At 60.7% G+C, this 10,042-nt stretch overlaps 1 protein-coding gene across 1 annotated transcript; it reads left to right on the top strand.

Moving 5' to 3' along the window:
• Positions 1-3,439: 3,439 nt before the first annotated feature.
• LOC136367194 (cytochrome P450 1A4-like) lies at positions 3,440-9,306 on the top strand. Its single transcript, XM_066328700.1, has 6 exons — positions 3,440-5,196; positions 5,376-5,502; positions 5,750-5,839; positions 5,925-6,048; positions 6,501-6,587; positions 8,112-9,306. The coding sequence occupies exons 1-6, from the start codon at positions 4,345-4,347 to the stop codon at positions 8,413-8,415; spliced, it is 1,584 nt and encodes a 527-aa protein (XP_066184797.1). The 5' UTR covers positions 3,440-4,344; the 3' UTR covers positions 8,416-9,306.
• Positions 9,307-10,042: the final 736 nt, after the last annotated feature.

The raw sequence follows: 10,042 nt of genomic DNA, 5'->3' as shown, positions 1-10,042 counted from the left end.
AGAAGGCGGCTGGCTCGCTTCCCCCGGCTCCTCCGGGGCAAACGGGCAGCGAGGATCGGGAGGAGTGGCGGGGAGGAGGTGAGCCCGGCAGATAGGGGAGGTGAAGGGGCAGCGCGGGGCAAGGCTGGGGCACTTCACTCCCCACAAAGTGAGGCTGACACACGACAGGGAAATGCCCAGGCGGGGCAGAATTCAGGGGAGGTTGGGAAGTGCGGCTGGGATGAGCGGGAACGAGCCGAAGCTCGGGGGTTTGGCCCGAAAGTTCCTTCAATCTTTGAAAATTCCGGTGGCAATTTGGCCCAGGTAAAAGTTGAGCTAATATTTAATAAAGCCTTTCAACATCTGGTCTAATCGAGCTCGTTAATAGCGATGACGCCTTTCATTAATGTTTGGCAAGAACAGTTACAAAACGCTGACTGCTAATATTCCTGCTGATAATTCCCAGGAACGCCGCAGCCCTCCCAGCCCCGGCAAGACCCTTGGGAAGGCTTTTTGGGGAGGAAGGCTGCAGGAGCAGGGTTTGTCCGGCGGGCTGGGTGCTGCCAGCCCCTCCCATCCCTGTGGATCTGCCCGGACCCATTGCACCGAGTCGGGTTGGGGCTGGAGGGAGAGCTGAGTGATCTGAAACAAGCGTTTCAGACCTTGTGCTGATGCTGAACCCCCCACTCCTCATCCGTCACTTCCCAGAGCTCTGAGGGGAGAGTCCCGGAGAGGTTCCTCAGGACCCTCTTCCACCCCTTCCCAGCCCTCCCCGGTGGCTGCCAAACCCTGTCAGGGCAGGGTGTCTCCTGATGAGAACAGCGTTAAGAGCGGCTGCCTTGCGTGCCAGGCAGCCTCACACCCCAAAAACACCCCAAAAACACCCTTAAAACACCCTCAAAACTCCCTCAAAACACCCTCACCCCCGGCCGCCGCCCCTCGCTGAGCCCACGGACCCCCGCAGCTGCCTGGGGGCTGCCGAGGGGACGCTGGTGGCCTCCCGCCCGTGCTGGGTGTCGCTGTCCCCTCCGTGGGTCACCATCCCGTGCGTGCAGGGGCGGGCGGCAGCGGCAGGGTGACGGTGCCCACAGGCACGCGTGGCACGGCAGGAGTGGCATCAGCACGTGCCCGCACAAGAGGGACACGGAGCCGCGGGGGACCCCGAGGGTGTTTGCACCCCCGAGCCAGTCCCCGCACACGGACGCGGGTCCTGTGCCGCCTGTCCGTGCTGGCACGCACCTGCGCAGGTGCGCGGGGACACGGACACGCGCAGGAGGGACGTGGGGACACTGGCACGGACACGCAGAGCGTGGTGAGAGGTGTTGTACAAGCTGCCTCGGCGCCATCCCGAGAGACATCCCCGGCCGGGCTTTACGGACGCCCTGACAAAGTGTCCCCAGCCGCGGGGCACATTTGTGACATTTGTGGTCGGCCCTGCGGTGCGGGGCACGGCTCGGTGTCGCCTGGCGCTAAGAGAGGACATTTCGGGTGGCACGGCTGGGACTTCCCCGCTCTGCACTCCCCTCTCTCCCTCTCCTCGTGGCTGGGAAGGGCTGGGATGACCGTTTCCTATCGAGCGGCCACAAATGACAGGGGCACTGCTGTCCCCTCGCAGGTGATGCGGCATCCTGCGGCAGAGGATGACACCGACCATTTTCCCCAGTGTTGGGGACCCCCCACAAGCCCCCCAACCCTCAGCCGGCCGTGGGGGGAGCTGATCCTGAGCTGCTCCGGCGCCGCCTTGACCCCGGGCCAGGCTCCTGGACGTGAGGCCACCGCCCTGGTCCTTTAAAAACCATTTCCCCCGCCACCCACCCATAGCGTGACTGCGAGTGACCGGGCGGCCCTCCCGGGTCTGGCCGGAGCCCCTTCGCACGCGATGTCCCTAATGCCACCTCTGGGACACCCCGGCGGGGCGGGACCCCCTGGCCTGTCTCCCACCTCGTGCCGGCTGGGCTGGGAACAAGGACGCGGGAGGAAGGGGAAGATTTTGGGAGCGGGCCGGTCCCGCTTGTCCTCCCTGGAGGGCAGGAACTGGCCTGTCACCCCTCGGGGACCGCGGCTGGGGGCTGCAAACTCTGCCTGAGACCCCTTCGGACAGCGAACATCCCCCTTCCCGACGTGCCCCCTCGCTCCCTCCGGCTGCACCCTCTGCTCCATGCCAGCCCCACCTCGCCCCTGGCTCGGGCCGCCCTGTCCCCAGGGGACAGAGGTGACAGAGGGCACGGCGGCTTCTCACGCGAACCTGGACAATCTTTAACCGGGCCGGGGCAGCCAGGGCCGTGACCCCCCGGGGCTGCCCGGCCGCCCACGTCCCCACGGGGACCCTGTGGAGCTGTGGGGTGGTCCCGCAGCCAGAGATGGAGGGGACACGCACGGAGCCGGCGGTGCCCGCTCTGCTCTGCCGGGCACACCGGCGGCGGGATGGGCGCGGCCCCCGCGGAGGTGCGCGATCTCTCCAGCCCCGCGGAGAGTGTTCCGCGCTCATCCCCCTCGTGTCCGCGGAGCCCCGCGGGGGCTGAATCCCCCAGTGTCCCCCTCTCTGCGCGCACTGCGCTCCCCGGGGCGGTTTTCCCACGCTAGCGCTGTCCCCACGGCTCGGGACCCCGCGGATGTCCCGGGGCTGCGGGCACCGGGGCGGGGGGCGCGGGAGTGGGCGCATGGAACCCTCCGGGTCTGGAGGGGAGCAGGGCGGCGGGAGGAGCCCCCGGGGGCGTCCTGGGGAGCAGGGGGGCACGGGACCGGCGCCTTTAAGATCCTGCCCGTAGCGTGACTGGAGTGACCGGGGCGGTGCGGGTTTGCCCAAACATCCCGCCCTCTTCGCACGCGATGCCCGCCCCGGGTTGGAACCCACGGGCGGCACCGACACCCCCCCTCCCACCCCCGCACCCCACGGCACGAGCTGCCGGGACCCTCCGCCCTCCGCAGCCCTGTCCCCGCCCGCCTCGCTGCCTCCTCTGCGGGGATGCGCGGGGAGCGGGGGTCCCGCACCCCGCCTCGGGGGGAGCCCCGGGAAGGGGGGCTCGGGGCTGGGGGGTGTGGGGGGGTCCGGGGAATTCTTGGGGAGTTGGAAAGGCCACGTGACGGGAGGCGGCCGGGCCAATCAGAGCGCGGGGCCGTGCATATAAAGCAGGAGCGGCGAGGAGCGGGCACCTGCCGCAGGATCGGGCCCCTCCCGCCGCTCCGCTCCCGCCGAGGTGAGTACCGGAGAGCCCGGACCGCCACGGACAGGGCCGGGGGGCGCCTCCAGCACCCACGGGTGATGGACAGCCCCGCCGTGGGCTGTCCTCCCTTTCCGACCCCAGCAGCATCCTTCTCCCACCTGTTGGAACGCGGGGTTTGGGGGCACCCTCGCGGGTCTTTCCGCTGCCGAGGGCTGGGACGTGGGTCCCGTCTGGGCTGTACCTGCTGCGGTGCAAGGTCCCCGCAGCCCCCCGGAATGTCCCCAGCGGGTGTCCTGTGGGGGGCTGTGGCACTCTGCCCATCCCGAGGGAAGGGGGGATTTGACAGCCAACCTCCTCCCAGCCCCGCTGGAGGTTTTCCGAAGGGTTTCGAGCTGAGGAGCTGGGGGCAGGACTCGATGATCCTTAGAAGTCCCATCCAACTTGAGGGGCTCTATGATTCCATGGTTCTGACAGAGCTGGGCGCGGGGTGCACCCATCCCGCTGGTCCCCACTGCAGCCAGGGTTATTTTTCATAGCCGTCGATCTTTGGGACGGGTCCTGGCACTGCCGTGTTGGGCTTGCTGGTAAGTGGTGGCTCGAATCAGGATCAGCTCTCCTCTAGCCAAGCTCTCTGAAAGAGACCTGAACGACAAAAAAGGTTCCTGTGGTTAAGACAGCACCTTTGCTGCCTTGGCACGTAGAGAAAAAGTTGAGGCACTTATTCCTTCCACTCCTGGCTAGCAAAAAACCTGCTTTTTAGTGCGAGGAGTTTCCTAAAGTGCGGCAAATGCGGATCAGAAGTGAAGCCCAGCTCTTCCCCTGTCCCGTCCTCCGCTGTGGCTGCTCCAGGTGTCTCAGCCCAGAGACCAGCCCAGGCCCCTAACGCGTCTTTGGTTTATTCCTGAGGGGTCTGCACGCCGGTCTAAGGGTCTGCTGCGGGGGAACGGGTGTAGCAGTCTCTGGCGGGTTGAGGTGTCCCTTAAGGGATGGGTGGGTGCGTTTGGAGCGTTCCCAGGTCCGCAGCTGGCGCCGCTGGAAAGCCCCAGCGCTGCGGGGACAGCTCCGTCCCCTGAGCCGCCTCCGGGCTGCGGCTCCGAGTGGCAGCGTCAGGAGCAGCCCCAGCGCCGAGCCCGTGGCCGGTGGCGGCTGTCCCGCTCACGGCGCTTCGCTCCCTCAGGGCCGCTCCGCGCTCCGGACGGCGATGCTGAAGGCTGCGATGTCGCTGGTGGGGAGCCCCGGCGCGGTGTCGGCCACCGAGGTGCTGCTGGCGGCCGCCGCCTTCTGCCTGGTGTTTGCGGTGCTGCAGTGGCTGCAGCAGCAGCCCGTGCCCGAGGGGCTGCGGAGGCCGCCGGGCCCGCGGGGCATTCCCGTGCTGGGGAACGTGCTGGAGCTGCGCAAGGACCCGCACCTGGCGCTGACGCGGCTGAGCCGGCGCTACGGGGACGTGATGGAGGTGCGCATCGGCAGCCGGCCCGTGCTGGTGCTCAGCGGGCTGGACACCATCCGGCAAGCCCTGGTCAAGCAAGGAGAGGACTTCATGGGACGTCCCGACCTGCCCAGCTTCCACTACATCTCCAACGGGCAGAGCCTGGCGTTCAGCCCCGACTCCGGGGAGGTGTGGAGAGCCCGCAGGAAGCTGGCCCAGAGCGCCCTGAAGAGCTTCTCCATCGCCCCCAGCCCCACCTCGTCGTGCAGCTGCCTGCTGGAGGAGCACGTCTCCAAGGAGGCCGAGTACCTGGTCACCAAGTTCCTGCAGGTGATGGAGAAGGAGAAGAGGTTTGACCTTAACCAGTACCTGGTGGTGTCGGTGGCCAACGTCATCTGTGCCATGTGCTTCGGCAAGCGCTACGAGCACGAGGACCAGGAGCTGCTCAGCCTGGTGAACATAGGCAATGAGTTTGGGGAGGTGGCTGTGAACGGTCACCCTGCCGACTTCATCCCCTTGCTCCGGTACTTCCCCAGCCGCACCATGGAGGTCTTCAAGGACATCAACAGGCGCTTCAACCTCTTCGTGCAGAAAATTGTGCAGGAGCATTACAGGAGCTTCGATACGGTAAGGGCTGGGATGTTCTTGGATGTGGGTGGAGATGCCTACAAGCATCCCCCTGCCTCGCCTGGAGCCCCTTGGAGACCTCTGAGCTGCAGCTGTACCCTCCCCACCCCAAGCCAATGGGGCAGGTGTCCCCATCCCTGTGTGTCCATGGTGTCCCTGAAACGCCGGCTCTTCCCCAGGAGCACATCCGGGACATCACCGACTCGCTGATCTGGCACTGCCAGGAGAAGAGCGTCAAGGAGAACAACCACGTCCAGCTCCCCGAAGAGAAGATCATCCACATCGTCAATGACCTCTTTGGGGCAGGTGGGAAAGTTTCTGAGGGCACCATTCCATCTTTGGGATGAATCTCAAAGCTGGAGGCTGGGTGGGGCATGGAGCTGGGTGGGTGGACACCTTGGCCACGTTTGGGTGCGTGGAGCTGCTCCTGAGCAGTGACCAGAGATTTTTGGTGGCACCGGATGGGGGAACAAACATGCAGAGCAGTGGAATCTGAAACTCCTCCTCACCTGTCCTCTGGTGGTAACTAAATGCCTTTTCCATGCCCATGCAGGCTTTGACACTGTGACAACTGCCCTGTCCTGGGGCCTCATGTACGCTGCCTTGTACCCTGACGTCCAGAAGAAGATCCAGGAAGAGCTCGGTGAGTCCATGAACCACATTCCCCTGAGGCCAAACCTCTCTGCTCAGCCCTGATGTGACCCTCCTCCCGCTCTCCACCTCCCCAGACCAGACCATCGGGCGGGAGAGGCGGCCGCGGCTGTCAGACAGGAGCACGCTGCCCTACACGGAAGCCTTTATCCTGGAGGTGTTCAGGCATTCCTCCTTCGTGCCCTTCACCATCCCACGCAGGTACGGGCTGGAGCAGTGAGGCCTCATTTGGGGTTTTCTTTTTGGAGTGGTTTTCTGGGAGGTGCCATTTTGGCAGGGAATTGATCCCTTTGAGGGGGAAATAGAGCAGCCTGTTGCCCTTCTGGGGTTGAATCCTTTATTTTGGGGATGGTTTCACCCCACAAACTTTTACTGGCAGAACGCCCCTGGGTTTATATTTCTTCCTGCCTTGGGAGGAACCACATCACAACTCGTCTGGAACGAGCTGTGAAATGAAACTGGATTTTTTCTGCTGGAGGAAAGTGTAACCAAGACTATCAAATCTCCCGAATACAGTCTGGGGTATTTCCTAGCCAGTCCTAAGGGCCCAAATAGGGCTTTGAAGGTGAAACCCCTGCAGGGCTCACTGGGCTTTGGCTTGTCAGGAGCTGTGGGTCTCCTCTAATGTCCCTTTCCACCCGTGTTTCCTTCAGCACGACAAAAGCCACAGTGCTGAACGGCTACTACATCCCCAAGGACACCTGCGTGTTCGTCAACCAGTGGCAAGTGAACCATGATGAGTGAGTATTCCAAACCCCTCAGCTCATCTGGGCTGTTGTGGGTGTTCTTGGGATTTAGATCACGCCAATCCTGCTGCTGGAAAATGAGTGGATCATTTGCATCATGTATCTCCAAAAGGCAGATTGGACCAAAAATGGTGTGGGTTTGATGCTGAGCCCTGCCTTGGCTCTCCTGGGCATGGAGCTGGCCCAGCTGGACTTGGCCCCTGGTTCAGCAGCTCCCCAGCACCAGGGATTACCTGATTTGTGTGGAAGCTCGGGCTGCTGGATAATCAGGAGTCAGTCAATCCTGCTGCCAAGCAGATCCTGTGATCTGAACTGACAGTTCTGGATGTGCTCAATGGCAATTGCTCAGTTGCCCTTTTTAAGGGAGAGAAATGTGATGATGGGACTGAGTTAAACTCGATGGGTTTGTGTTGTGATTGCTGACAATCATATTTGGGAATGACAGGGGGACTGGAAACCAGAGCCCATCCTGCCCCTCCACTGCTCCCCAGCACAGACATTCCAGCAGGGAGTAAGCCAAGCCTTGATAGAGGACGAGTTCCCTGATGGGGTATTTTGGATCAAAGCTGGAAATGTTTATATCCAAACACCCTAAAAGGCTGGAAACCTGCTGATATCCCTCCTGCTCCTGCATGGGCATGGAATGGGAATGCTGCTCTTAGGGCAGGGAGGATTCCACATATCCAAGCAGAAATTCCCAGCTGAGCCGCTGTTAAATCCCACCTGGCACCTCCCAGCAGCCGTGCTGGGACAGGGTGGGAAGCTCTGCTGAGAGGATTCAAAAAGGGAAAAACCCTTGGTCCTCATTTTTCCTGTTTGAAGGGCTGCTGGCTGGTCCCAGTGCTGAAGCTGCAGGTTCTCTGGCTGCTGGAATTAAATGGATGGAATTAAATCCATCTCCGGTGTCTGCCTGGGCAAACACAGCCCCAGCTTAGAACAGAGGTTCCAAGAGGCTGAGCTGACGGAGTCTGACACATAGTTGGGGGTTTAGATCAGGGGCAGAGCTTGCCAAGGGCAGTTTTGGGTGGTGGAGTGAGACAGCTGCAAAGCTCCTCTCTGCAAGGACTGGTTTTGGTCACTGACCCCATTGCAGGGGTCAAAACTGCCACAAGGCCCAAGGGCCAAGGGCTGGACCCCTCTGCTTTGGAGACACCCCAGAGCCTCTTGCAGTGCCTGAAGGGGCTCCAGGAGAGCTGGAGAGGGGCTGGGAACGAGGGATGGAAGGACAAAACACAGGGAATGGCTTCCCACTGCCAGAGGGCGGGGATAGATGGGATGTTGGGAAGGAATTCCTCCCTGTGAAAGGTTTCCCAGAGCAGCTGTGGCTGCCCCTGGATCCCTGGCAGTGTCTAAGGCCAGGTTGGGCAGAACTTGGAGCAACTTGTGATGGTGGAAGGTGCCCCAGCGCACGACAGGGGCTGGCACTGCAAGAGACCGTTTATGTCCCTGAAACACTGGCCATTTATTTTGGCCCTGTGACCAAACCACCCCCTCAGGAGTGTCCCCTCTCTGGCCCAGGACCCTTTGGAAGGACCCCTCAGCCTTCAGGCCGGAGCGGTTCCTGACCCCCACGGGAGAGCTGAACCGGCCGGAGGGCGAGAAGGTGCTGGCCTTCGGGCTGGGCAAGCGGCGCTGCCTGGGCGAGACCATCGGCCGCTGGGAGATCTTCCTCTTCCTCACCACGCTGCTGCAGCAGCTGCAGTTCAGCCTGCAGTCCGGGGAGCCCGTGGACATCACCCCCGAGTTCGGACTGACCATGAAGTACAAGAAGTGTGAGGCCTTCCAGATCCAGCCGCGGTTTCCTGGGAAAAGCTCTCTGTGAGCTGCTGGAGGGAGCAGCCCTGGGGGTCAGACTCTTGGCCTTTCACTGGAGGCTGGTTCCTCTCCTGGGAATGGCAGCTGGGCTTTGTGGGGCTCTTCCCAGCCCCTGGAGCCAGCTCCATCACCTTTTCCCACGTGGAAAGTCTCCTGGAGAGATGCAGCCTGTGGTGCGGAGGGGATGCTCAAGGGTGGGATGTCCTCCACCTGCCACGGGCAGCTCCCTCCATCCAGATATAAACCTGCAGCTTCCTCTCAGAGGAGCCTGCCTAGCTGTATCCCACGGGCTGAAATCCTCTTTCCCAGGATTGTGCCCCTGGGAACGGGTGCTTCCCACTGCCTCAGGAAGGCTCTGAGGGCTGCAGCAGCGCTCACCTCCAGGGGATCCATCCTGGGTGCATCCAGACGCCCGAATTCCTTGAATGTAAACTCAGGAAGTGAATTCCTGAGTGTTCCTGCTGATTATTTAAAAATTTAAAAAAAAAATAATTAAAAAGAATCCACCAGCAGTGCCGCTCACAAATTGAGATTTTAAATCAATTCCTATCATGGAGCCTCCTGGAAAATCTCAAAGGACTGGGAAAAAGGGACAGGGAACTGTAGGACACTCCTGCCTTTCAGACTAACTCTGCAATTTCTGCCTTTTTTAATATGAGTGATCGTTTTATCTTTGTCAAGCAATAGATTTCTCTATGCAGGTTAAGGAGCAAGGGTTTCAGGCTTGCAGGAGGTGCCTTGTGCTGCATTCAGCTTTAGCCAGTGGCAGGGTGAAGCCTCATGGCAGATGAAGCAGCAATTCCTGCCTCTTTGTGCCTTGTGCCTTTGGAATGAAGCCTTGTGCTGAGATGGAAACCACGTTGTATTTCTAACCCAATAAATCCTTATATGAACATTTCTTAAGTCTCTTCCTGATCTTATTCCACTGGAAAATGGTGTTTTTTTGGGGGAGGAAAACACCCTGTGCCTGTCTGTCATCCTTAAAAACCTGAGTTGGTGTGTTGGATTGGGGTTTTTCAGGTGGGAAATGAGTGGGCTGTGACTTCAGTGGCATTGGGGGAAGATTTCATCCCAAAGAGAGCTGATTCTGGTCCTTCTCCTCTGTAAAGTCTCAGCTGGGACAGGCAGAAAGGTGATGCCAAGCTCTGGATCAGGTCAGGGCTCCACTAAAAATCGGGAGCAGCTCTCTATCCCTGAAAAAATGGAATCAGCCACGGAACCATCCATGGGGGCATTGCTTCATCCCCTTCTCAAAGCACCATTAAATCCAAAGCTTTGCACAATTTCCCTTAAAAAGGCAATAAACATTAAGTTCCCACGGAAATAACAAGGGACTCTGTGGAAAGTTGGGGTCTGTTCATCCCTAAGTGGCCTCCCTGCAGGGATCAGCCCTTCAGGTTCCCAGCCCCACTGGATCATGGAGTTCTCGTTAATTTTGGTGTCGTGGTGTGGAAAGCTGCTGTGGGGCAGAGCAGCCTTGAGGTGGAGGGAATGAGGAGCGTGGAGCTGATGGAGGGACAGGAGGGGATGGAAAAGTGACAGAGGGGATGGAGATATCACAGAGGGAATGAAGGTGGTGGACTTGATGGAGGGGATGAAGGGAATGGGAGGGATGAAAAGGTGACAGAGGTGAT

The sequence above is a fragment of the Sylvia atricapilla genome, chromosome 13 (genome assembly GCF_009819655.1).
Source record: "Sylvia atricapilla isolate bSylAtr1 chromosome 13, bSylAtr1.pri, whole genome shotgun sequence".
Classification (NCBI taxonomy): domain Eukaryota; kingdom Metazoa; phylum Chordata; class Aves; order Passeriformes; family Sylviidae; genus Sylvia; species Sylvia atricapilla.
The sequence above is the reverse complement of the archived record's forward strand: the minus strand, read 5'-3'. Positions and strand labels throughout refer to the sequence as shown.

Excerpts from the sequence above, each read along its gene's own strand:
- LOC136367194 (XM_066328700.1), top strand. The coding sequence starts at position 4,345 with ATGCTGAAGGCTGCGATGTCGCTGGTGGGGAGCCCCGGCGCGGTGTCG. Across the intron at positions 6,049-6,500 it reads CCCTTCACCATCCCACGCAG|CACGACAAAAGCCACAGTGC; the intron begins GTACGGGCTGGA and ends TGTTTCCTTCAG. Across the intron at positions 6,588-8,111 it reads TGGCAAGTGAACCATGATGA|GACCCTTTGGAAGGACCCCT; the intron begins GTGAGTATTCCA and ends TCTCTGGCCCAG.